Genomic DNA, 26,584 nt, shown 5'->3' with positions numbered 1-26,584 from the left:
AAGTTTTTTTAATGACTCATTTGTCTCATGTGGGTAGAGTTGCATTTTTTGTGGATAAATTTTGAACTTTACAATTGCATCTATTTCTGGACAGAGGGAGTATTTCACAGAGTGCAAACAATCATCATGTATTTTTCCGAAGTTCTACGATAATTTTAAGTTACTCTTCAGAACTATTAAACTCGCATCTGTAACTTTGTGGGATAATTTTTTAAACCTGTGGCTAAGTGGCTTTGTGGTAATTAAATTCTGACTTACAATTTACTCCCGTAGAAAACAAGGGCCACATGGGCCAAAATGCGCTCGAGGGAGCTTTACGGCCGTTTTGCGTGTGTACTTTCATTGCTGGAGGTTGCAGCTTGCTAGCTCCTGCGGACTGCACGGGGTGCTGCGCTAGTCTGCATCCTACGCACGGGTGCGCGCATCTCGGCGGCACCAAGCTGACCGCGTGAGGAAGAAACACATCACACCCTAAGCTCCTAATCCGAAAATATTATACTCCCTCTTTCTCTCCCCTGTCTGCTCCCCTTACTCCTCTCGCCTCCAGGGAGCTTCGCCGCCGCCGCCGCCGCCGCAGCTCCGTCTCTTCACCGCCGCAGTCGGCCGCCGCGGACGCAGGTAGAGCTCTACCCAGTACCCCCCGATGCTTCACTAGGGCAGGTGGACTTAGGCTACCAAAGCAGCCGAGCGGCTCGAGGCCGCTGGTCCCTCTTCTCTTTCCGCTGGGTCCTCCGGCACCGTAGCCCAGTCCGCCGCTCCTCTATCGTGTTGGTGGTGTGGAGATCCGTGCCAACGCGGATTGGGAAGTAGTCCTAGCTTTGATTGGATGAATTCCGTTGGTTCTACTAGTTAGTTTCATTCCCATCTAAATCTAATATTTCTCATTTTCTCTATCTCCAATCGGTTTGTTGGATTGGTGTGCTGCGTGGTGCTGCCCCCCAGTCCATCCATCCATGGATTCGGCTAAGCTCAACACTCGTTGCTCCTTGTCGCCATATATTCTTCTCGGTGCCTAAATAACTACTGCTGCAGTTTGTCTTCCAAACAAAAGGGTCACAACTGGACCCTTATGCCCAGCACCTAGTCCGGCCCTTGCCGAAGTTGTAGCTTTAGCTTGATTTTCTACCCACTTTCCGATAAGATTCAGTGATGTTGAGCCTGCAACAGAGGCACCTTTTTTAAATTGGGTGGTAATTTCTATGCTACGTTTATGGGATGCTGTGGCTTTATTGGCAATTCTGGGGCTTTCGATGGAGGCTTTGATAATTTATCATTCATTTGAATCTGTTGAGTTCAAATTGTAAGTGTAATGAATTCAAATTCAATGTAACTTTGTGCTTGCTCCTTCAATATGCAGCTGTGACTTTAGACAATTGTTGGAACATCAAGGGCCGATGGCTGGTGCCGACATAATTGATGATTCTGCTGCGAGCAGCAGTGGGTTGGCTGATGAGGATTGCAGTATCACTGGTGATTCACTTTCTCTCTGGCGATCCGGCGAGCAGGTTGATAATGGGATCCCATCAACTTCCCCTCCCTTTTGGGACACCGATGGTGATGATGATGATCCTGGTGCGTGATGGACTACCTTTGTTACTAGCCTTACATTCAAATAAAGTCAGGAAAAAATGGATACCATCTTCAGGAAAAAAGAAAACATATACCCTTTTCTGATGACTAGTTAGTTATGATCCTTAGATGTGGAACTGGTAGAATAGTGCTGGAATCTGCTATAACGGTCCAGTGTGTGAGTATGGACTGAGATTACTACTTCCATACTGAAAGGTTTATAACTTTCTTTAGAGTATTTTTTTGAAGGAAGTGTCAACAAACATCACTATTCCAATGATTTGTAAGTTATTACTCTGGTCTACTACTGTGTCAAAAAAAGTACCACACAGTGTTACATGGGCACAGGAAAAGGTGCGATGCCACTTGGGATCCGACACGGGTGCGGGGTGTCTGACTCGGCAAAAAAATTGGACAAGAGTGACCGGGTAACACTGGTACCACACTACTACAGACTCCCCGCTGAATATTGCATTTTTGGGTTGCTCGGATGTTGGACCTAAAATCACTAGGTTACCAATCCTGACCTAGTTAGGTTAGCTTGGCACATTTGCTGTGTTATGCAGCAAGTATCGTTAGTATAAAGTACTTTTTGCTCCTTTTGTGGGAGGGCTTAATCTTGGATTATGTGGGTTAAACACTTCAAAATTTTCCGGTTAAACGTCTAACGTGCATCCTAACCTTATATCAGATGTGACCAAAATTTTGAAATGCATTAAATCTGAAGGCAAAACAAAAGTTGTTGGAGAGCCCTAAACTCTCAACCATATGCATTCCAATTGTACTAGGGAGTTTCCCATGTTACATGTTAAAACAGTCTACGAGATCCAATTTCTAGAGCAGGTAAATCTGATGGTAAATTTGCTGCTTAGGGCTTTGGTGCTCTCTGGGATTTGGTTTGATTTTACAAGTATCACTAGCATTATGTCTTGTGCTTTGTGCTCAATAGTCAATACGTCTTTGTCGAATTGTAACCAAATTTTATGTCATCGCCATGCAGTTCCCCTCCCAAATTACCTATTGATGTAGAATGCAAGTTTTACTTATATTATCTCAATTACAACCTAATCAGGTCCTTGCAGCAGTATTTGTCGTTAGTTGACTAAAGGACAAATCTGGGCACCTGCTCTCAGTTCTGATCTTGACACTGTTAACTGTATCCAGTTCCTGATGTGCCCCCCCCACCCCCACCCCCCCCCCCCCACCCACACATAGAGGAATTTATACTTTTTTCTTAATTTATTACTGATAGAGTGGCAGCTGTGGTTCCATTTTGTTTACCTCATATCTGCAAATTATGATCTCAGGGACCAAACCTTTGAATTTATTTGGGCGATATACTTGGAGAATAGAAAACTTTTCAAAGGAGAAGAAGAGAGAAATGAAAAGTGAACCATTTGAAGCTGGTGGTTACAAGTGGTAGGATTCCTTTTGATGGCTGACTAAAACATGTTGTGGCATCCCTCTTTTCTTCTTTTCTTATTGGTCTGCTGATAAACCTAGTTAGAATGTCTCTGCAGTTAGCATTTCTTTGAAAAAAATTGAATGCTACTAGTCTATTATAGATTAACATGATATTGGTTTCTTAATACTTGGGCTATTATATATGAATGGCTGCTGACAGTACTCCATGGCTCATATTTCTTCACTGTTTTATGTGACAGTGCTGCTAGTAAGGGAACTGTCGAATGTTTTCATAATGGTGTTAAACTCTAGTGCCCTCACTGTTAGTGGTAAACATAAAATTGTGCTTTCCTTAATTTATGTAAATTTGATTGTTCATTAGCTGGGGTAGTTTTTATTGATTTCGTCATGATGCTACGTTCTCTGTTTCAATCATACATATGTTGTTTTTACACTGAGTGCGAATAGGAATCATGAATCTGTGCTAGGAGTTGTTTGTACATAATTGATACTTTGATTACTTATGTCTTGCAGAAAGTCAAAAATTGGTTTAGATATTAGAACCTCTTTGAAGAAATACATATCACACCGAAAGCTTGGAGCATGCTATTAGGCCACCTTCTAGTCCCTTTCTTCTTCATTCTAGTTCTTGTAACATGTTCAATACCCTTGAACTAATTAGTCTATGTAAAGTTGTAAATTTGCTTATCTCCTGTGTGGTATTTGCTATTGTTGTTACCGTTCTCCAGTAGTTTTATGTGCTTCTCTGAGTTCAGAAGTCTAAATTGTTAAGTAGCTCAGTTTGTGATGCATACTGATTTAATGCTCTTTTGTGTAAAGTTGATCCGTTGCTCATTTGCAAATGTTAATTTTTGCAGGTATATTCTAGTTTACCCTCAAGGATGTGATGTCTCCAACCACTTGTCGTTGTTTCTTTGTGTTGCTGATCATGAGAAACTCCTCCCAGGTTTGGTACTACTATGTTGCCTAAACTATCTTTTGTCCTCCACAAATCTTTTCCCTTCCTAATCATGGCTTTGATGCTTTAAGGATGGAGCCACTTTGCACAATTTACTATAGCCGTGGGCAACCTTGATCCAAAAAAAGTTAAATATTCAGGTGATCTGAAATGACATTTTCTTCCTTCTGAGCTAAACAGCCAGCTTCAGAGGTTGACTTTGGTGACTTTGCAGACACCTTACACAGATTCTGGAAGAAGGAACATGATTGGGGATGGAAAAAGTTTATGGAGCTGTCAAAGATTCAAGATGGTTTTCTTGTTGACGATGTTCTTGAAATCATAGCTCAAGTTCAAGTTATCAGGTAGTTAGTTTGTCAGTTTTCGGTTTTCATGATTAGAACCTTTTCTCACTTTTCGATTTTTCATGATTAAAATCAATAAGTTCTTTTCAACCTAGGATCCCTGTGGTTAAATATAGACTTTACCTGACTTCCATCCAATGAAATATTCCACACATATTCTTCAGGATTTGCAATTTCCATGTTTTATAGTACCAGTGATTGTTTATGATTTGATCATTGCGGTGGTCTTTGTTGGGTGTATCCGTGCTTTAGATAGTTCAAACATAGATTTTTAACTTTGCTATCTTTGCCATGTTACAAGATGTAATTGCTCATGCAGTAGAAACCCTCTTTCGAATCCTTTTCTTATTGCAAGAAGCATGTATTCCGTTATATTTCATTCATTTTTCCTTATTTATATTCGAGGCCCTCCGTTTACATACTATTGTTTAAACCTTAGCTTCTATCTTTATTGTTCTTTTGTACACCTATTATTTTCTCAGTTCAGCTATACTTGAGAATTATGCTTCTCTCATTGTCTTTTTTCTTCTTGATATCGGGTCCTCATCAATTAATCACAAACTAATCTCTAACTGTTATCTCCTGTACTTTCCGATACTGGAGGGACAAAGCGGACAGACCATTTCGCTGTCTTGATCGCCCTTATCGTCGAGAATTGCTCCGTGTATACATGACGAACATAGAGCAGATTTACCGACGCTTTGTGGAAGAACGCAGACGTAAACTTATCAGGCTCGTTGATGATAAATGGGAGTGGTCCAGGTTAGATAATGGGCCTTTTGAATGTTATATGCCACAATGAACGGTTTAGTACTTGTCAATTTCTTATTGGTATACTCTAATGCATGTTGATCTTTCTTTGAGTTGCAGTTTCCGTACTTTCTGGCTTGCCATTGACCCAACAACAAAAAGCCGCATGTCCAGGGAGAAGTGCGACATCATACTGAAAATGGTGGTGAAGCATTTTTTCCTTGAGAAAGAAGTCACCTCAACATTAGTTATGGACACTCTGTATACTGGTTTGAAGGCACTTGAGGGCCATAGCAATGGCAAGAATGGAACAGTAACATCAATGGACCTGGAGGACCTTCCAGCACCTATGGTCCATGTTGATATGGACATGTTTGTTTTGGCTGGTGATTTCATATCACTGCTTGAGAGGGCAGCTTTAGAGCCATTGTCTTGCCAGTCTCTGTCATCAAAAGATGACAAATGTTCCCAAAGCCGTGCTAAGGTAGGTATTTGTTGCACGATTAATCTGCTCTTATAGTTTTGTAAATGAGATTACATTTTCTCCCACGGATGAAGTCTATCAGGATTATCTCTTTTCTACGACATTAGTGTTTCTTCTGTTTAAAATTGCATTGGTACGAAATTTTAACTTTATTTAGCTCCAAATTTATCTACTTGTTTTGCATTCAGTATTTAATGTTTTCCTGGTCTTCCCTCGATTATGTTACTTGTCGATTTGTAGTGTTTTTGATATGTTTTTACTTGCTAGCTAGCACATCGTTCATCCATTGCAAGTGTGGTCACACTAACTTTGTTTTTTTTCAATCGGGGATGCAAGTGGGTACTCAACGGCTAGTTCTGGATCATTGTCTTAGTTGCTTTTCCGTCCAATTTTCTTGCTTTGAAATACTGGATTAGTTCATTTGGATGAGTTACTGAGTTACATGCCCCACCATCAGCACACAGACACACAAAAGAAATGGAAAAGAAACTCACATCCCTACTAACTATACTTAGATTAGTTACTCTCCAACCTGTTACGCTTCGAACGGAGGCGATATTTTGCTTCTGCAATGATCTGTATGTCCTTACAAGCTTGTTTGTTCTTTAAAATATAATGACCTCATTAGTGTGTTAATTTCTGGGGGTGAGATTTGATTATTTGAGAAGTTCAGATCACCCCTTGAACTCTTCACTAAACTTCAAATCTGTGCTATCCACACTTCTCAGTCCTGGAAGCTGGAAGTTCTCAATCTGAGATTGGAAGTCAAAATGATACCTTTTCTTGTGTCATGTGGCAGTATATATCATTTGCCATCATCAACTGTTCTGCTTGTGATCTTTATGTCTGAGAGATTGCTAGCATTACTAGTATTTTGTGCAGTATACTTATTGTTTTGCTGCTCAGTGTCTTTTTATTCTCATCCTTCCAGGATGGTGGTTCTGGAGAAGTAAACAAAGTTCCTATTGAGTGTGAAGAAAGGCGCCTAACTGGGTTTGGTCAGAAGATTATTGAAACATTTGTGCTGTCTCATATATTTAGGTACGATGTTTATCTATTTTCGTCATTTTGTTATCTCCATGTGAATATGTGATTGATTTACTGTCCAGTTGTTCAATCATTTTTCTCCCTTCTTTTCTTCATCAAAGAGTGTTCTTATAGTTCCTTACCATCTATAAATGTTTTTTCACACGTAAACTGGATTCATTTCTCTTTCTGTTAGATATGTAATAGCATACTCTAATGTCTTGACATTTGCTTTCATGTCAGTGGGGTTGAGGTTGCCTATAAAGAAGATGTTGCTTTGAAGAGACAAGAGGAGCTTATTCGTGAAGAGGAACTTCTAGAAAATGAGAAGGGGAAGCGGGGCAGTGCCGTTGAGAAGGATAAGCGTGCTAAGAAAAAACAGGTTCAGTGGACCCTTCGTCTTCATTTTGGTTCCTTGCATCAAGTTTAATGTGGTTGGGATCAGGGTGACATGATGAAATTGTTCAAATTACTGCAGTTTGCTTGAACAAGTTTGTTAACTGGAAGAACATCATTTTTCTGTTAGAATTCCTGATGATTATTTTTCATATCAATTGGTGTGCTCTTATTTCATTGCTTGGTGCTTGGCGAGTTTCCTAGTTGTTTTCTAGAGGCCTCAGGTTGGTTTGCCATGTCCACCCTCTTACTGACATAGATTTTTCTTTTTTTTTTCTTGGGAATGGTCAAAGCCTTTCACGGTTGAGCAAAAGGTCTCGGGTTCGAAAGCAGAGATAAAAAACTCTGTCCTCGCTTCGATGTTGTTTTCATATTGAGGGATTAGTCTGCCATCAGTGGTAGACTGGGGAAGAAGGCCGAGTGGATGCTTTCCAGCAAAAGAAAACATGACGTAGTCATCATGTCTAACAGAGAGATTCGCCTTGGTTCTGTCTATCACTCTATAGGGAAAATGACTCCTGTTGTGGACTCATTTGTGGGCCGCACATATGAGAGGAGGAAGAAAAACGCGTGAGAAGTGTTATGGGCCGATCTAGGCCCACGAGTACTGTAGCGCGTGCGTGAACAGTGCCGAATCCTATTTGATTAGGTTAATTTGGTTTATTAGGAAAGAGATAAGATGGATTGATTCGGTTAGGATATTGCTTAGGGGTCAAGTCATATTGCTTAGGGGTCAAGTCAGTCGTCTCTATAAAAGAGACTATCTTGTATCAATGAAGGACAAGCAAGATTAGAACCAAATACTTCCCAGAGCCTCCAACGTGAGGGCGGGTAGCCTCTAATCCTGCTATCTACCATATCAACTCCGTTCTGTCTCCATTAGCTAATCAGGCTTGCATTACTTTGATAGCTTCCTGGTGTTAACTGATGGATGCCAATCTATTTTCTCAGTGGGTGTTGAGAAATGAAAAATGAGGGTTGATTTTATTTGGGCTGAAAGTGACCAGAATCCTCACCCCCTTCCTTTGACTTGAATAAAACATTTCATGTGATGAAATAATTTCTTTGCTACTGCAATGTTTCTTTTTGGCCCTTTAAAGCAAAGTTTGCAATATATCTGCTTTTAGTTAAGTGAACAAAGCCATTAAAGAGTACTGTTCTTATGGTGACTGAGTTAGAATGAATATAAGTCATCGTGATATGGATTGGGTTAAGGGTTTGAGGACCAAGGGTGCAGGAGAATTCACCATCCAGGGAATCTGGAGGGTCTGAACTGCCAGTGGAACAGAATAATGGTGAAACCACTCTCATCCTAGGCAGGGCTGTCCGTGCTGCGTCAGACTCCGATCATGCTGAAGCTAATTTATTTCTTGCTTCTGTACAAAGGTGATGACATGTTCTTTATGTGGCCATACCAAAATGCATGCTAGCTTATTGATACGAAACAACAGATGGATACACATCTAACAACTAACTAGCTAACCATGCGTCCAAGCTCAAAAAAAGAGAGCCTGCATTTACTAACTAGTTCTTGGATCTGGATGTGAGGTGCTCTTGGCCAGTGCACTGCTTCTGCCATGTAGCCAGTGTCCATATGCCCAAGGTTCATCAAACATCAAGTAATTTCTATGGTTTTCCATTTGTTGACGTAAAAATAGAGCAGCTCCAAATCCATTGCTCTTAAGATTACCAAATACCATATTGAAAATTTGAATTCAATGATCTGTTTCGAGTTTCTAGTTTAGTTGTATATCTCTTATTGATGTTCAGTTGTCCTCATTTCGTTTTTATTACATCAGAGTTTAGAAATTGGTTTCTTACACTAATAATTTCAGGCCAAACAAAAGAAGAACAGTCGTAAGGTTAAGGACAAGGACAGAGTGGAGAAATCTGATTCGAATTTTCTAGAAAAGGATCAAGATGGAAGCACACATCATGATAGGGAAAACTCCAAGCATGACGGACTGTTGGCTGTGAAACCTGACAACTCTGGAGATGGTGCTTCAGATATGTCAGACAATGTAGATGGATCAATTGAGGTATGCCAAACTGACACATGTGACAAGATTACTCAACCTGTGAATGCAATGAATGATGTTGGCAGAGATGAAAAATGTGCAGGCATGCGAGAAGGAAACTGTGGACATTGAGTCATTGGTAACATCTGTATCTGCTACTGTGAGCAGCATACGAGGCAAAATAAATAATTTGCTAGACAGCACAAGCCATATTACTAGGTTAGCTAGCATCCCATCTGAAGTTTGCAATACTTGTCACAGCTTGGATTTAATAAATTATTATAACTTTACAGAGGGAGAATTCGGCGCAACAGGGTCATTAGCAGTATAATCGCTTCCCAATATGAAGATGATCTTCCCTCATCTAGCTGTTCAGATCGCAATACATATGGTTGTGGCCCAGCTCCAAGGCGTGACCAAGAGACTGCTTTACTCACCTTAAAAGATAGGCTTCGTGAGCTTGGGCAACGACTACATGAGGTGAAACTACTCTTCTGAAAAAGTGTCGGGCATTATTTTCTAATCATTGTTTAATTATGTTTTAATTTGCACAAATCATTTAGGACAAATCTGCCTTGCCTGAGCTTACTCTTTCAGTTAATTTTAGCTTTTTATCTCAATTTTGATTCTCCTGAATCAGATTTATTTACATTACTATTATACTCATTATACCATATGGTTTCCGATTTAGAATTTTAGATAATTTTTTTTAAGAATTAGATAATCTTTTTGAGATACTTTTTTTCCCCAAAAAATGGTTGCTTCATGGTTAAGATTTTCACTGTATCAGAGCGAAATTATTGTAATTTGTTAAAATTCAAGGTTTTTCCCCTGGAAAATCTACAAAATATAAGATGCAGATGCATCTACAAAATTACTGTAAATACGACGCTTTGGATGCTTGGTGAAATAATAGGCCACCTACTGGTCTCGTGTTTTCACCTGGCAAACTTGGTATAGCATTCTGCATCTCTTTGGGCTGCAAGCTGTTGCTCCACAGATGGATGATCTGGTTTTTGTGAACTGGTGGGATAAAGCAGGCGGCAGGTTTTCTGGTCAAGTAAACAAGGGTTTCAACTCCATTATCCTGGGTGAATGGTTAATTTGGAAACATCGTAATTACTGTGTTTTTGATGGAGGGACCCCTAACTTAACCCGGGTCATCTCAGCTAGGGAAGAAGCACAGCAGTGGTCAGTAGCAGGGGCTAAAGGAGTGGCTTATCTCCTTGCCCTGGTTTCTACCTCCTAATTCTTTTTGGGTCTTGTGGTCTGGTCCTGCCTTAGTTTACTAGAGAGGCAGCTTAGAGTGCTTTTGTAGGGTGTGTCACAGACCTTCAATCTGTAACTGTTTTGTTTTGGGGGGCTCTTTACCCCCCCCCCCCACCCCACAGCGGTTATTCTTCTTAATATATTGATGTGCAGTTCTCCTGCGTGTTTGAGAAAAAAATATACGACGCTTTGAAATTTGAGCAGCTAACAAAAAAACTTTTGCTATGATACTGTCGATGATGTTTCGACTGTAGAACACATCACTTGTTTATCATGTTCCAGTTGGCTGAGCACCAATTTCTTTCGTTTTCGTTATATGCACAGAAAGCATGAACCACCTCCAGATATGTGAATACACAAAAGCCAGATGCATCAAGGTTACATTTGAAATATTTGCCTTAAAACTTATTTTGGCAACCATATTTGTAACACTTTGCTTAGTAGATGTCCGTAAAAGGAAAAAAAAGTTCTCTGATGATTCATTTCCCGCATTGGATTTTTATTAATTCTGTTAGTCATTAGATATCAAGAGTATAGTTCTTTAGCACTTATATTGACCAGCTATCCTGCCGATAAATAAATTGATTAGTCTGTTCCATATATGTTTGTTTGATTTTTTTCAGAAGGAAATTGAGGGCAGGGAACTACTCAAGATCCATTTGGAAAAGAAGGCAGCTGCTGAGGCAGCAGCAGGTTCATCCTCATCTGACTCCTTGGAAAAGACTCCTCGGGTTCGGAAGGGCCCAGTGCAATCCTTGATAACTGTTAATGATGGAAATAGTAAAGCACCAGCATCGAAGTCTTTACCTGTAGCCACAAGTGACAGTAGTGGAACTGCTCCAGCAACAGCAACATCTACCATAAACACCAAATCTGTGCCTATCACACCAACTCCAAGTAAAATTGAGTCAATATTGTGCGAAGAACATGCATCAAGTTCAAGCCAGAAAACTGAGAGTGCTACATTGGAGCCCTCGAGATCACTGCCAGTTGATAAAGCTATTCCAACTGCCCCACAATCACCTCTGCCACAGGCTGATGCAGTTGGTAAAGCAACTCCAGCTCGACCAAAATCACCTCTTCCACAGGGTGGTGCAGTTTCTAAAGCTACCCCAGCGACCACAAAATCTTCTACATCACAGCTCGATAAAGTAGTTATATCAGCTGCTCCAAAATCACCTGCAACCCAGGTTGATACAATTTCGCAGTATAACTCAGTATCGCGACAGATTCCATCCATATCTATCTCAAAAGCTCGAGAAGATACAGATTCTGAGAGGGTTGTAGCCACTTCTGTACCCAGAACCGAAACTGTTACGCCAACATCATGGCCTACAAGTGCTCCTCCATTCCAGGCACCAAGTTCAACACCACCTACACCGTCAGTCCAAGTTTCTCCATTGCTTTCACACTCATTGACTGTGTCTGAACGACTGAGTGATGAATCTTCCCCTTCTGCCCGAATTATATCACAGGCCTACAGAAATGCTTTCCTTAGTAAGGGTAGTCTGAATACAACCTCATCAAGTCATGAGCAATTAACTTCTATAGGCCAATATACTGCAGTTTCACAGCCATTGTCAGCATATGCATTAGCAACATCTGTCATGGCGTCTCCTACTGAAAGGAATGAGCAATTACCAGGAAAGCAAAGCTACATGTTTGGGCCTAGCAAGTCAGAAGCTCTTGATAACTGGCACTTGAGGAAAGGAAATAGTGATGCCAACAAACATACGTGGAAAGATGATATTCCTAACCAGCAAATAACCAATTGCAATGTGCATGCGCACCCCGTGAAAGATATTTCTTATCAGCAATTGAGCAGCAGCACAATAGAACAGGGCAGATTGGGTGGACTACAATATAGGCAATTCCAGAGTGAGATGCCTGCAAGTCTTGTTTCATACCAGCAGCAGGGGTCAGTGGGTGAAGAATTCCCTCACATTGATATTATCAATGACTTGCTTGATGAAGATCAAAGCAGTGCGTGTATGGTTGCCTCTCCACTCCATGAATATCATACATCTGGCTTGCCATTTTCTACAGGAGGCAATATGGCAGACTCTGAAATGGCTTCTGTAAGTAGTTCTGGCCGGTTTAACTCCACCGACCATTACTACGATGAAAGTTACCGGAGGGCCTATGACACACAGAATGCTATGCATAGGTTGAGAGATGGGCAACTTTCCGCATTGGATGTTTACTCCAATGGAAGGTTGGACACAACTGCCCCGAAGCCTTGGCCATATAGCCGTTCAAGTCCAGCAGGGAACCATGGAATTAATTCTAATGCTTTCCCACAGAGGATGGGGGACTATACTAATTTAGCAAGCGGGAGGTTGAATGGGGAATACCCAGAATATCTATATCGCAGTGCCAACAGGCAATGGTGATGCCTCTATACAAATATACGATCAGTAATAACGCTTGTTGTAACTGACCATGGTACCAATCTAAGGTTTGCCATGGCCTTTAATTTGATTTTTCTTAAGTTCAAAATGGGAAAGAAAGGATACATCATGTAATGTGTTATCTGCAAAGTGAATCACTATATTGCCTGTATATTGTTTTGTGTTGTTCGGAGACTATAAAACTGCGGTTAACACGCCAAGCACATAAATTGCTACCCCGCCCAAGCTTGATGGGTGGAGGCGTGATGGTATTTTGCAGCACCTGTGTCGGAAAACTAAGTGACAAGGCATCTTCAGTCCGAGTAATGCAAATTTAGCCCAGATAACAGGTACCTTGAAAGTCTCAAACCACTAACAGAGTAACAGGTCATGCCCGCATACTTTTTTTTATGTCATTGGCAAAGTTTTTTTTTCCACTACTTTGATTGAAACGATGTGCCTCCTGTAAGTACAAGCTTCTTTTTTCATGGAAGTCCCTTAGAAATAATTACAACAGTATCTGGGATCTTAATTACAAGAAGAATTTCTTTTGAATGGGACGATATGTAAAAACGCACAACACACATGTTGAGTTGGAATCTGGTGCACATGTTGCTGCAGGCTATTTCTTGTCAGTAGCAATCGTCCGCAGTTCTCTCAGATTGCAAGCAATCTCCTGTATAAACATCAAACCTTCGGTGCCGTTTCTGAGGGAGTTTATGCTATGTTCAAGAAAATTCCGGTCACCTTCTAGCGTCTTCAGCCTTCTGTTCAAGCTTGCAATCTCTTCCACAATTGTTGTTAGATCAACGTCCCCACTCAATACCAATGAGTTACCCGAGGGAATATGCTCTTCTGCCTTCCTTGAGCTATCCTGACAATGTAGTGATCTGTCTTCTGCAACAGAAACTTTGTTCGAGAGGTCATCCTCAATAGCATCTGAACTTGAAAAATCATCAGAAGTGCTATTGTTCGAGTAGGATTGAAGCTTCTGCTCCAACTCTCTCAAACTAGTGGCTATATATGCTCTCTCCTCTTCAAAACTCGCAAAAGAATTTGTGCCTCTTGGTGTTTTAACCATAGGAACTTCAAGACAACCTTCTTCGAGTACAGCTGTATCAGCATTTTCTTGTTTAAAGGGGGCTTTAGCTTGTTTCTCTATTAGTTCACCTCCATACTGGCTCCTATAGTTTTCAAGCTCAACTTGCAGCTCCTCTATTTGTTGCTCTCTCTCAGCAAGCAACTCGTTAGCTTTTGCAAGTGCTTCGCTGTCATATTCTGCTTGTTCTTCCATCATCCGTTGGTAGTGTGAAGCTTCCATCCGCATTGCAGCCTTCTCATCCTGCAACTTGGTGATCATAGCCAATGCCTGACTCGCAGCAATGGCCGAAGCATTCCTCTCTTCTTCGAGTTCCCTGCAGAGCAGGTGTATCGATTTCCGATCAAGATCAACCTGTCGTCTCAACCGATCAATGGTGCTTTCACCTTCCATCTCACTAACAATGCTTCCGTCTGGCGACTCCAAACCAGATGCATTTCTCTCCAGTGAAATTCTTTTGGTAATGTTCTGCACTATCAGTTCATCACCACGCCCATATGCACGGGGGCTAGGGCCTGGATCTACCCATGGCGTCTCGAGCCCCCTGGAAGCTGAGAGCTGTGACAACAATAACCTTAATTCTTCGTTTATGCTAGAAGTAGAATCCTTTCCAAGGATGACATCTGTCAAGGTAGGGGATGGCAAGCTACTCTTGCTGCCAATGGCAAGCCTGTAGGCTTCGTTCATGCTAATCTGAGAGCTTATAGATGGTCTCCTCTCAACAGTGGCTTCACTTGTTTTGGGGCATCCCTCAGCAGTACCATGATCCTGAGGAACTTCACCACGTGATTTAACAGCAACTACTGGAATATGAGCTTCATCCACATAACCTGAACAAAATAGTTAAATGTAAGGACAGACTTGAAAATTGGGGTCAGACAGAAAGCATCGTTAGCTAACCTGTCTATAAAATCTTTGGGACCACTATCAGAAGGATCTTGGACTATCAGTTCATGTGTCCCCATGTCATCTGTGGGTTCAATTTTCTTAGTACAACATTCAACCTTGCCAACTGCTTTGGAATCAGCACCAACTTGTGAAACACGGATATCCTCACAATCATCTGACAGAGGAAACCAGAAAAGTCCTTTAGTTGGATTAAGCAAATGTGTATAAATACTAATTTCAGAAAGAGAAGCCAAAAGGAACAAACCTTATAAATACTAATTTCAGAAAGAGAAGCCAAAAGGAACAAACCTTTAACATCTGCATCTTCTGAAGCAACATGGTGAGTGTTCTGTGGTGCAAATTCAGTTATGTCTGGATTGGTTGTTCTCTGGGAAAACTCACCACTTGATCTGCCAGTAATTTCTGACTCATGAACTTGTTCCAGATTATCTAGTAAATGTTTGTTGTATTGGGGTTAGATGGAGATATGCAGAACACAATTCTCATTCTTACAATCAAGATTCAAGAACCAAGAGAGCATACCTTTTATTTTTCTTTCTCCTGAAACAGCATAGTGCTCTTCTAGTATTGTGAACTGGGATGTAAATGGGTCAGCGTTGCCTTCATTTGTGTTCTGAGATGGTTCAGTTTCACCAAGAATCTGAGGAAGCTCATCACATGATGCAGCTGGAATTTCTGAAATATCAGCATCTGCATGATTATTCAACCTTATAGGATCTATCACGTGATAAGAAGTTTTATTATAGGTAATTTCCGGAGTTTGTGAAACAAAATACCTTTTAAACCTGAATCTTCACTAACAAGTACGGGAACGTGCTGGGATGTCCATTTCGTCAACAAGCTTTCCTTTTCTTCCATCCCATCCCCATCAATTCCGTGATCAAGATGGTCATCCCCACCAGAACACGCCAAGGATGTATCACAGGCATCTGTAACATTAAGCACACTCGCAACCTTTCTTTCAGATTCATTTACCTCCTCAGGGGAAGGAAGAACGGGCTGTTCACAAGCAGCATCTTCTTGAAAGTCTTCCTCCATTACATTTGTTTCACAAAAGTGTGAACTTTTCACACCATTGGCACAAGGAACCTCGACCTCGGAGTCAGATATCATCTGTATCAGACTCTCTCTCTCATGAGACGCAGAATCACTCTGATGGTAAATATCTTTAGGTTCTGTAGACTCATCCACTTGACCTGCTACAGAATAATCCATGTAATCCTTTGGTAAGCTAGAAGCTTCAGTAGGTTCTAGTTCTGCAATTTTTCTAGAGAACAAGGGAACACTCCGCTGTTTAAAACGTTGTCCACAGCACGAACAAATTCTTGTAGGAGAGGAATTCATCACGTCATCATTTCCTTGATCACTATCAAGTTCACTGACATTCATCACAGGCTCATCTGCTTTATCATCATCGCTTGTTTTCGCACAGCACCCTTCACACATACTTTGGGCGCCTGCGAGCTTCTGGTGGAGGCGGCAGAAGGCCAAGGACGAAATCTCTGACTTGTGAGTTTTGCAGATCAATTCCCTATAGAAGCATGGTTTCTCGTTGCCCAGGACGTGATCAAGCCTGGAACAGAAAGGGCATGGCGCTGGTAGTCTGCAGAACCGGGCGAATCTAGTGACCAAGAAGCTGTAAACAGCATCAATGAACAGCAACAGCATCAAGATCCACTCCATCAATGCCATGGACAGTGCGCTCGATACTCGGCGTAAGATTGGCATCCTCGTACCCATCTCCAATGGTGTGTCAAATCTTCAGAACGGTTCTTCTAGTCTGTCAAGACTGGCCAGAGCCTCAGAGATGACTGGCGTTGAAGTAGGATGGTTACATACAAGGAATTTAATGAGCGACGTGTGAGTTAAATGTTAGAATTATAGAACATCTACTGCCTGATAAAATGAAAAAGAGCTAATGGAGTCATGGAGCTGTTTCACATAAAAGTTCAGTACGATTATTGAGGCGTCGGGAACATTTTGATGAATTATTAAAGCTAATCATTGGTGGTGAAAGGGCAGGGAGCCCAAACACCAGGCTGGAACCACTAGAATACATAACTAAATAAAAGCATCCCACACCAAACGTAATGGCAATTGACAGATAACCAGGACCAAGAGAATTTCGCAAAGCACATAAGTCCCAAGTAAACACGCACGCGTCAACAGGAAATAACGCATCAAATTTTGCTGCAAGGACAACTCCACGGAGCATGAGAATTGTATTGAAGATGACAAGTAATTCAGAAAAGGGAGAATTGATCTGAAGAGTAGGCCGAAACTTGTTCAGAGGCGCTCTCTCTTCTTTATCTTGGGGTGGAATTCAAAGCTAATCTTTCTACAGAAAACCAAGCTCAGGCAGCACAGCCAAATTCCATAGGAACCAAAGCTAAGAATCGAAATGACTCTAGTCAACAGAGCGGGGTATTCCCAACAGTTAGCTAACCCATAGCATCATCAAATCCAGCAAAAGGTACATAAACAACAAGGCTAGCCTAGGCTCAGTCAAGAAGGTCGCAAGTCATCACAAGCTGAGAGCCGAGCAAAGCCTGACGAAGAATCAATAGAAACCTGTGGCATGGGGTACGAAGACTCGGCGTGCAAGAACGCACCTGGAGAATGAATCAGCCTCGCGAGATCCCGATCGGCGGCTGCAGGAGCAGGATGGCGGGAGGTCTTGTCGGGAGCAGCCGCCAAAAAGGTTTGCTGCCCGCTAGCTCAGCTAAGCTGGTGGCAGCACGGTATTAGGCGACAATTCGGCAGAAAGGTGGCGAGCACCGACCACTTGCTTGCTGCCCCTCTCGTTCCCAGGCAGGCTCCCTCCCTCTCTCTCTCTGAATATAACTAAGTATTCCGGCCGATTCCCCTCGTCCGCGGAAGGAGCCAAAGACGGAAGCGGGGGCGAGGTGGCGGCGGCGCCGGGGGCGGTGGCGTCGCCACGCCGCCGGGGCCGCCCCCGGACAGCGACGCGAGCCGGCCTCGGCCGAAAGGCGCGGCGCGGTGGTTGGGCTCTGGGTGCGCTGCGGACGTGGATCGGCAGAGTAGGTTTGAATGCCGGGGGGGCCGTGGAGAAGTGACGTCGGCTTTGATGGATTATACTAGGCGATGGACAAACAAAGGATTGGGTCGGTCGAGTCATTAGCGTGCGTTGAAATCGTGTTTAGAAGGGCGCCCGGGCCGGATCCAGCTCTCGCTCGGTGGAAGACTCCCAGCATGACACCACGGTTACGCATGGATGTTCAATTCAGTTCACACATGGGTATGACTGGTCAACCAACTCCACGTTGACCATGGACAAAAGGTGGAAACTTGGCTCCGCAGTCGCGCGCGCGCGCGCTCACATGAGCAGGGCCCGCGGAAATGTTTCTTTCCTTTCCTTCTATTTTCCATTTCCCTCTTATGTTCCTTCCATTTGTATTTTTTTCGAAATAATATGGTATACATGCAGGGGCGGAGCCAGGCTGAGGCTGAACTGCTAGGGGGCGGAGCAACCTTGATATCATATTTAGGGAGCTAACCACTGTTATTTGCATGCAAGATAAGATGACGGTGCATAGAAACTCTATAGGCTGCCATCCAGTAGGGGGAGGGGGGGGGGAGCCCCCCGCTGGCTCCGCCGCTGTATACATGCAGACGCTCTGATACGTGTACAACTCTACTTCTATGATTACATCTGAGAGATTGAGCTAAGAGATTCTCAAAATTCAAAATTGACTAAGTCGCTACATGTGCCTCGCTGTCGGCGGTCATGTCGCTTACTAAAATAGCACCAGTTAAATTTTAAAAGAAATTCAGAAAGATATAGGCACTCGTGCTAAGTCTATAACTCAAACCCGGATGGATAGATTTTGACAAATTTTTCTGACTATTTGTTTAATTCTTTTTTCTAATATATAAGTTTTGTAACAAAGTTTAGTTGGTTTAGTTATTCTGAATTTGCTTTCACTACTACAGCCACCCCTATCACCACCGGTTCTAAAAGTGCATCACCAACATTTTTGGGTACCGTTGGATTTAAGTCGATGGTGATAGCGGGGCCATCACCGCCGGTTCTGGAGGGGTTCATCACCGCCGGTTCATAAAGCCGGTTCCAGAACCGGCGGTGATGCGTGCGCCAACCGTTGGTGATGTGCACCCATCACCGCCAGTTTGTGTTTGGAACCGGCGGTGAAGACCTTTTTTCCCATAAAAAAATATTTAATTTAGTAGTCAAAGTCATATTTGGGCAATCTTAACCAAATTTGGTTTATCAATGCATTGTAATTTAATTTAGTAGTCAAAGTCATATTTCGGCAATCATGTCAATATCCGTTTCAATTGGAGTATTTCAATTCTTTCATTAATGCCTCCATTTAATAGCAGTTTTTTCTATAGACTTCTTCAATTTGTGGCCCCTCTCTGATATATTGATGGGTAGCTATGAGAAAAGAAAGCATGGTTAGGTGGTAGCGCAAATTGGAATACTAGCCCGCGCACACAAGGTGGTGAACGATATGCGAGTCTTTTTCAAGATATAACAAGTGGTGTTTGATGATTATAGTGGACGTATAAAAACTAGTGGCGGCAACGACGAAGGTGGATAATAATTGAAGCTAGCGATTTCAAAGACCTACTGCCTGCAAGGAAAAATGCTGATAGGTTTGTACTCTCCTTAGTCGCAAATTAAAACAACGTGGTTTTGGTTTGCATGGTCAACATGCTTAGTCTTTGTTCATTAACATATTTTTTGAATATTTTGATTGAAGTTTAATGATGGAATCGGTCAGTTTTACCATTTCTTGAAAGTAATTTTGATAACATATCGGATTTTCTATATATTAAATGGTAAAAAGCAGTGTGATGTGAACGTGCCGGTGTCCAAAAGATACTCTTTGCAAAAGCTTCTTTTAGGCCAGTCTCAATGAGAATTTTATAGAAAATTTCATAGCATTAAATATCATCAATTTTGCTGACATGTCAATGAGAGAGAATGCTAGAGTTTCATGGGATGTGATGAGAATTTCATCACCATAAAACCCATCTGGCACAGTTACCTAGTTTCCAGTCTAGGTAACTGTACCCATGAAACTCCCACTAAAACTGACCTTAGGCTAGTCTCAGTGGAAGTTTTATGGGCACAATTACCTATACTGAGTTCTAGGTAATTGTGCCAGATGAGTTTTATGGTGATGAAACTCTCCTCATATTTCATAAAACTTCATCTTTTTCTCCTTACCATGTCAGCAAAATTAATGATATTTAATATTATAAAATTCTTCATAAAATTTCTATTGAGATTGATCTTACGTGGAAAAATGTTGGCTTTCTTTATAGCCACAAAATAAAGTGCATGATTGGTGCGCTCCGACTCCGAAAGAGGAAGGTTCCGGCCCGGCCGGGGCGATGGCGGCGCTCCTCCGGTCACCCCTCCTATCCTTTCCCTCTGCTCGCCGCCGCCACGTCCCGTCATCTCCGTCGCGTTCCCAGCCCCAATCCCAATCCATCCCCGTCTCGCGCTGCCCTACCACGAGACGGACAGCTCGAGCTCATTAAGCAAGGCCCGAAACCCACGCCACCCACCATGGCATCCATCGGGCGGCCGGCATCAGCCGATCCACCGGCGCGACGAGCCCCAGCCGCTCGATCTATTGCCCCCCCGCATCGCTGCCGCTCGTGGGGAGCGGAGACGACGAGAGGCGGAGGCGCGCGGCGTCGCTCGGGTCTAGACCTGGGCATGGGTCACCCGACCCGAACAATCCGACCCAACCCGTCCGAAAAAAACCCGACCCGACCCGACCCGAACTACGTGGCGGGTGGGCGTGGGCCGTATTTTTTGACCCGCAACAATCAACGGGCCGGGCACGGGCCGTGATTTTTGACCCAAAACCCGACCCAACCCGAAAAACCCGACCTAAAGGCCAAAAAAAACCCGACCCAACCCGAAAAAACCCGACCCGACACGCCCGCGCAGGGTGCACGGGCCAACCCGACCCGACCCGGTGATAGGTACGGGTCGGGCGCGGACCGTCCTATGCGACCCGTGACCCGGCCTTGACCCGACCCGAATCCGACCCGACCCAACGTTTACCCAGGTCTACTCGGGTCCCCCAGGCCCTGAGCCCCCGTGGACCGGTAGACCCGGCGCACCAGCGGGCCTGTGTCCCGCGCGGCCTCTACGTGGAACAGCCTCCGCCTCATGTCCCCGCGGCGGCGCATGCAACTAAGTCTCCCCCCTCCTCGGCCTCGGCTGCGCGGACATGCTGCTCTCCTCCTCGGCCGCCGCTCCCAGATTCACCACGCCGCCGCCGCTCCCCCTGTCCGCACCCCTCCGCACCCCGCCGCGATCCCGGCCTACTACTGCTGAGACCCCTCCCGCCTCGTAGGCCGCGCTTCGTGGTCACCGAACCCGCTCCGCCGGTGGCGGCGTGCGGGAGCCCGGCCGCTTCTCCGGTGCCGCGTGGTGCTCCCGACACCCGGCGCGCGGCGATGGGGGCGGGAATGCAGTGAGATGAGATGGTAGTGGCTCGCTACTCCCGGAGGTGCGGCTGTTGCTGTCTTACGCATCATAGATCATTCCGGCTTACGGTTAAGCTTTCACCACCGTACCTTTCTGTAATTTTTTAAACAAAAACAAGCACAATTGGACGTAGATGATGCTTTCCTCTTCTTCTTTTTTTTTAAGGTGGGTGCGTGTGTTTCCTCACGTCATGATCTGTGTCTTCGCCTATATTGTTAATTTGTTGCCAGTACTGCAGTGAATATTTGCTGCTAGCCATTTGCTACCTTGCTTTACCGGCTTTTTTATGAAAAAAAGAACTATATAATATAATATTCACAATCTTCTATATTTTATAATTCTGAAGGCCTACTGTCGACATTCAGGTGCAGGTGTAAATGCAGTCCAGAAATTCGGGATGAGCCCCCTCTCTGAGCTTGTGTGGTCTCCGGATGAGGGTTTGAGCATTAAAATTGCAGCTTCCAGCCTAAGCACGAGGAAGGCTTCTCTTCGCTGGAATGCAGATACGTTGAGCATAGTAATATCCTCACCTCAACAAAGTGGTGCTGGTGGTGCAAAGAGCAGTGACAACATATATGATAACCAGGAGGTGTTAGAAAAGATGCCATCACAACTACGGGCTCGCAGTGACAGCTCAGTGAGAGTAAAAGCTAACCCAAATAGAATCGCAAACCTTGACGCCCTACAATCTACATCAATGAGATCGCAAGAGCAAGATTCAAGTAAGTCTGAAAGACATAATCTAATTCAGTAAGCTAGTCATTTGAAGACAATTATGTGTGTATTCCTTTTGGTCCAGAGATATGCATTTGGCAACACTTTGATGGTCTAGTTAGCTGCTCATCATGTTAGAAAGGTCCAGCTCAATGAATATAAAAACCATTTTGTTATTTAAGTTGGAACAAATTGCACCGCTGCAATGAAGCTAAGACTCTTTTCTTTTTTAAGGTGTGTTAGGGAACTCTGTTACCTAGCATCTGTTGCATTAGCTTTTGAAATTCAATCTACCATGTCTACAAGTTCTCTTTATCTATCATCTGATGATCGTTCCCACAGCGATTAATTTTTTGAATGCTAAACTTGTGGAGTGCTGTGAAGGGATCAATGTTATGAATGAAGGGAAAGAAGGGTCTCAAGACTGCTGCGTGGATAAGCCAGAAGACATGGAAGTGGGTAGTTGTCCAACAAGATGTTGCAAGGATGCTTCCCACGGTAATACTGAATGTTTTGAAAAAGAAACAATGAAGAGAAATCTAATTTATTTTGTTTGTAAATAAAAATACTTAAATAATGTCATTTTACAGGTTCAGCTTCCAGAAAAGAAGTCATGGCTAGTATTTCAGAAAACCAGGTTTACTGTGCAACCACTGTCCACAATGAAAGATCTTGGGAAACTAATGCCTGGCGTGCTCGATTAATAAAAGCAGTTTGTCAGAAAGACTCTATGTTGCCAAAAAACACAGAGAATGCATTGCCACATTCTACCTTAGGAATTTCATGTGATGCAGGAGAGGTCTCAGGCAAATTTGTGGTAGGTTTCCTAGGTAACAGAAATGTTCAGAGTCCGGGCAATGATAGCAATGCAATTAGTAATGTTCCAGTAATTCCTTCCTGTGGCAATGACCAAGATCCAGTTCTGCAGGAAAGCCATAACAGTGAGCCTGTAGTTGCGAGAGGGGAGTCAGCAGCTGCTGTCAATGCTGTTGCAAAATGCGAGTCAGCACCTGGAGTTGATGCCAGAAAGCTTGAGAAGGGAAAAGAAAAGGTTGTGTACAATGACAGCAACTGTGTTGGCAATACGAAGGAGAGTGATGACAGCAATGAGAGCATAGAGAGCTGTACGAGCACAAAACCCCCAAAGCGGAAGCATGCACAGTGTTCTGAAGCCATGATGTCTTCTGGAAACAAAAGATTTAGAAGGGGAGACAATGAGAGCTCTTGCTCAGGCTTATTGGAAAAATGTGGAAGCTCTTTCTTTAACTGGATGTCATCACTCATAAATGGGTTACCCATGCTTGATGAAACCACTGCTGCTGTTGCACTTGACCAGAAGTTTTCAGCAAGTACAGGAGCGGGATCTGCAGCACCTCCCCTGACACTTCAAAACAATAGTGGCATTCCTATGCACTTTGTTGGCTTCAATTCACTCTTCCAGTCTCTGTATACTCATAATGTTATGATAAATTCAAGAAATAATTGTCGTCAACCAGAAAGCAATTGCACTGGGCATGTCTTCAATAGACTGACTCTGGAATTAAATAATAGCAATTCTATGTTGGACAAACAAATTGGCATGGGCAGAGAAACTCTTGATGCGACTGCTGAGATTCCAGCTGCCGAACGCTTTCAGATGGTTTCTGGTGGTAGTAGAGGAAACTTTCATAATCAAATTGATATGGTCCCAATGAGACTAGAGAAAAATATGAAACTGCCCAACTCCAGTCAATTTTGTTCTAAACCTCTTGAAGAAAAACAAATTGAGTGTGCTGTTGGTTGCTCAAATGATGCGGCAAGAAATAAAGGTGGTTTTGTGGAAAGCTTGTGGGTAAGTCGGCTTTTGCCAAAAACATCATTGGAAGTAATGGAGGCAACACCATGCAATGTAGAGAGTGCTGTTATTCCAAAGGCGGTGGGTGACATGTTGTATTGTCCATCTGTTCAGAATCTCAATGAGAAGGAATTAAACAGTATACAAAACTTCACGGACAGAGGAAGCAGCGATGGTGCAACAAGTAGTAAATGTCCAGCGATGCCTCCAGAAGAACCTAAGCAATCTGAATCAATGGCTTCTGTTTTTGCAAAGAGATTGGATGCACTTAGACATGCAAAGACCTCCGCAGTAAGGTTGGCTACCGCATGTGATCGTGGAATACCCAAACTGAATAACCACAAAATGAACTCTTTAGTTGTTAGTTACAGCAGCCATGATGAGCTAGAGGCGGGACATGGAACTCATAAATCTTCTAGCGGAAATGGAAGAACAGTTTTGTGTGCTGATGACAAAGGTAAGGAACAATGGTGTACTCAAAGTAACGAAGAGTTAAGAGGAAACTTTTTGTCTAAGCCTGGGCATCAGGATCATGGAGGGAGCACAGCTGGAAAATCAACTCCTCAGCATAATTTGGAAGTGAACACATTGGCTGAAGATATTGATAGAAGAAGAGTAGAATTAAAGCGAGGAGTCTCAGATTTTATAGCTAGTCTGCCAGATAACAAGCAAATTGTACCTTATGGTATTATACCCAATGTTGTCTCTGATGAATCAAGTGTTGTTTTTGGAGCCTTAAATAGGCTTCGCTTGTCTCGCTCAGATATAATAAGGTACTTCACAGTATGCTCGGAACCACCTTTGAATTCTATTGGTTAAAATTCTGCCTTCTAGGATGCACATGCATTTCGATCACATATGTTTGCATCCAGGTGATTCGTAATATATTCTCCCTGTAAGACAGGAAACATATAAATAATGATGTCAGGGACCATTCCAGTGGGCACATATATATACTGTTAGATAGCCTTGCATGTAGTTTGATTGTTGTTTCTGCCTGGTTCATAACCATAAAAATGACCAGAGAAGTCACTTTATCTAAAGAGCACACAAAGCCATTTTCTTGTTTTTCATGAGAAATGGCATCTGTTTCATATATAGTGGAGAAAATACGTTTCTATGCCTTAGGAATTTTAATGTGTGATTCATATACCCTGCAACCGTAAACAGGGTTATCCCTCAGGGTTGCCTTTTTCGATAAAGCCCTCAGGGTTGCAGGTTGCTGACTCTGTAAACTATGCTTAAGTTATGGAAATTCCCAGAATTGAGAAGCTGATGATTAACTGTTTTTTGTGTTTGTTGACAGATGGCTGAGATCACCGATCATGGACACTACCTTAGATGGCTTTTTTGTGCGACTACGATTTGGTAAATGGGAGGAAGCATTGGGTGGCACTGGATACCATGTTGCCCGCTTGAATGGTAAATGATTAAAAAGCTGCCTTAATTTGGTGTTTAGAATAAAACATGATAATTTTTGTAGAGCATTTGTAATTTCATAAAAAAAAGAATGAAAAATAGTTGAATGCAAAGGAGAGTAAATGATATGGATTTGTCTTACAGGAGCACTGGATAGGAATCACCTTTCTGTAACAATCAGAAACTCAACCTGTCAAGTAGATTCTCGCTTTGTATCCAACCATGACTTCCATGAGGTAATGCATGAATTATATAGAATTTCACTTTACAGATATTTGATGTTTTGACTGTCTTAATTGGGTTAACTGAAAGTTTACAAAATATGGTGGCACCACACTAATTTCTGATCCAACCTTTATCCGACCAGGTTGTATACCTGTCAAATTGTGGATAACAGAAAAGGCACATGATAGACACCATTCTACCAAATTGCTTTGCTTCCATTTGCTCATGTCCCACCCATCAGGAATAGCAATTTACTTATATGATGAATTCTATGTTTAATTTTTCTAGGATGAGCTGAAGGCATGGTGGTCTGCTGCCATGAAGGGTGAATGGAAGCTACCATCAAAAGAAGAACTGAGTATGAAGCTAAGAGAAAGAGAGCTACTTCGTTCTTAGAACAGAACGATTGGACACCCCACAGCAGTACTGAAATACGGATGTTTTTCTATCCATCCTGCTTGTTTCCTTGATGGTAAATGGATTCCAGTTAACGTGACATCAATTATTTCGGCACGTTAAGCTCTGTTGTGCTCGTTTTTTTTTGCGGTGTCATGACTACCGCTCGGCCGCAGTTCGTCCGAAAGGGCAACGACGCTGTCCTCATCATCCTTGGTATGTCCAAATGTATTAGGATGTCGTTCTTTGCTGAGCTAGGGGTCGGTCGGTTGTAACATCAGCTTGTTGCGTACTAGCATATATACGATTTGTTTTTTTTTTGGCGATGGGATGAGGCGCTGTGTGATATCGTCCTGTCTGTAAATAGGAAGCTACGGACAGAAAGGTACAGTTGTACTGCTGTTAACTAATACATAGTATACTCCCTCGAAATAAGATTTATTGTTCGGCACTGCCGTTTCCTGTTCGGGCGAGAGCTGAATTCTGTGAATACGACTTACTGTTCACACTATTTCCTGGATCGGAAGATGTGTTGTGCTTGTGCACGAGGCCATATGACATGACCATTTCAGTCAGTGTAGTGTCGTCCTTGCATGGCGTTCGCAGGCTTGTTACGAGGAGCATGTTGCCTCCGCGTAACCCGCATGGCCGCACGGCCACCGCCGGTGGTTGCGGTGGTGCGCGACGCTGCCGCGGTCGCAAGAGTTCGCGCGGCGCGCATGCATCTCCTCTATTGCCTTGCCAGCGACAAAACAAAGCACCGCTGGCTGGCTGCTGGGCCGCTGCCCCACCCACCCCTCATGCATGCATGCACTCGCTCTCGCTCCTGTCTTCCACCACCACCGCACCCTTTGGATCCCGAG

At 43.1% G+C, this 26,584-nt stretch overlaps 3 protein-coding genes across 6 annotated transcripts; 2 read left to right on the top strand and 1 right to left on the bottom strand.

Moving 5' to 3' along the window:
• Positions 1-388: 388 nt before the first annotated feature.
• LOC120672450 (TNF receptor-associated factor homolog 1a-like) lies at positions 389-12,850 on the top strand. 2 transcript variants are annotated; one of them, XM_039952844.1, is made up of 14 exons: positions 389-618; positions 1,358-1,572; positions 2,877-2,988; positions 3,852-3,940; positions 4,024-4,092; positions 4,167-4,296; positions 4,900-5,058; positions 5,167-5,530; positions 6,462-6,571; positions 6,800-6,938; positions 8,788-8,991; positions 9,074-9,189; positions 9,264-9,450; positions 10,863-12,850. In XM_039952844.1, exons 2-14 carry the CDS (start codon positions 1,395-1,397, stop codon positions 12,630-12,632), a joined length of 3,627 nt encoding a protein of 1,208 aa, XP_039808778.1. In that variant the 5' UTR covers positions 389-618; positions 1,358-1,394; the 3' UTR covers positions 12,633-12,850. The 2 variants fall into 2 exon arrangements, with proteins under 2 accessions (XP_039808778.1, XP_039808779.1); XM_039952845.1 differs by lacking the exons at positions 389-618; positions 1,358-1,572 and adding an exon at positions 1,912-2,006.
• Positions 12,851-13,042: 192 nt separating this feature from the next.
• LOC120672451 (myosin-binding protein 1-like) lies at positions 13,043-17,637 on the bottom strand. Of its 2 annotated transcripts, none has more exons than XM_039952847.1 (6): positions 17,250-17,637; positions 15,414-16,448; positions 15,160-15,312; positions 14,926-15,066; positions 14,630-14,791; positions 13,043-14,561 (listed from the first exon to the last, which is right to left on the bottom strand). In XM_039952847.1, exons 2-6 carry the CDS (start codon positions 16,375-16,377, stop codon positions 13,252-13,254), a joined length of 2,730 nt encoding a protein of 909 aa, XP_039808781.1. In that variant the 5' UTR covers positions 16,378-16,448; positions 17,250-17,637; the 3' UTR covers positions 13,043-13,251. The 2 variants fall into 2 exon arrangements, with proteins under 2 accessions (XP_039808781.1, XP_039808780.1); XM_039952846.1 differs by having other exon boundaries at positions 15,160-15,327; positions 17,250-17,619.
• A 3,183-nt stretch (positions 17,638-20,820) lies between these two features.
• Positions 20,821-26,187, top strand: LOC120672112. 2 transcript variants are annotated; one of them, XM_039952408.1, is made up of 7 exons: positions 20,821-21,155; positions 21,499-21,855; positions 22,232-22,345; positions 22,438-24,454; positions 24,988-25,103; positions 25,245-25,336; positions 25,614-26,187. In XM_039952408.1, the coding sequence occupies exons 2-7, from the start codon at positions 21,531-21,533 to the stop codon at positions 25,719-25,721; spliced, it is 2,772 nt and encodes a 923-aa protein (XP_039808342.1). In that variant the 5' UTR covers positions 20,821-21,155; positions 21,499-21,530; the 3' UTR covers positions 25,722-26,187. The 2 variants fall into 2 exon arrangements, with proteins under 2 accessions (XP_039808342.1, XP_039808344.1); XM_039952410.1 differs by having other exon boundaries at positions 20,826-21,155; positions 22,222-22,345.
• Positions 26,188-26,584: the final 397 nt, after the last annotated feature.

This window comes from Panicum virgatum, chromosome 5N, assembly GCF_016808335.1.
Source record: "Panicum virgatum strain AP13 chromosome 5N, P.virgatum_v5, whole genome shotgun sequence".
NCBI classification, from domain to species: Eukaryota; Viridiplantae; Streptophyta; class Magnoliopsida; order Poales; family Poaceae; genus Panicum; species Panicum virgatum.
The sequence above is the reverse complement of the archived record's forward strand: the minus strand, read 5'-3'. Positions and strand labels throughout refer to the sequence as shown.

Excerpts from the sequence above, each read along its gene's own strand:
- LOC120672451 (XM_039952846.1), bottom strand. The coding sequence starts at position 16,377 with ATGGGTACGAGGATGCCAATCTTACGCCGAGTATCGAGCGCACTGTCC. Across the intron at positions 15,328-15,413 it reads TGAAGATTCAGGTTTAAAAG|ATGCTGATATTTCAGAAATT; the intron begins GTATTTTGTTTC and ends ATAATCATGCAG. Across the intron at positions 14,562-14,629 it reads TCCCAAAGATTTTATAGACA|CAGGTTATGTGGATGAAGCT; the intron begins GGTTAGCTAACG and ends AACTATTTTGTT.
- LOC120672112 (XM_039952408.1), top strand. The coding sequence starts at position 21,531 with ATGAGCCCCCTCTCTGAGCTTGTGTGGTCTCCGGATGAGGGTTTGAGC. Across the intron at positions 22,346-22,437 it reads TTGCAAGGATGCTTCCCACG|GTTCAGCTTCCAGAAAAGAA; the intron begins GTAATACTGAAT and ends GTCATTTTACAG. Across the intron at positions 25,337-25,613 it reads CCAACCATGACTTCCATGAG|GATGAGCTGAAGGCATGGTG; the intron begins GTAATGCATGAA and ends TAATTTTTCTAG.
- LOC120672450 (XM_039952844.1), top strand. The coding sequence starts at position 1,395 with ATGGCTGGTGCCGACATAATTGATGATTCTGCTGCGAGCAGCAGTGGG. Across the intron at positions 1,573-2,876 it reads TGGTGATGATGATGATCCTG|GGACCAAACCTTTGAATTTA; the intron begins GTGCGTGATGGA and ends TTATGATCTCAG. Across the intron at positions 8,992-9,073 it reads ATGTAGATGGATCAATTGAG|GCATGCGAGAAGGAAACTGT; the intron begins GTATGCCAAACT and ends AAAAATGTGCAG.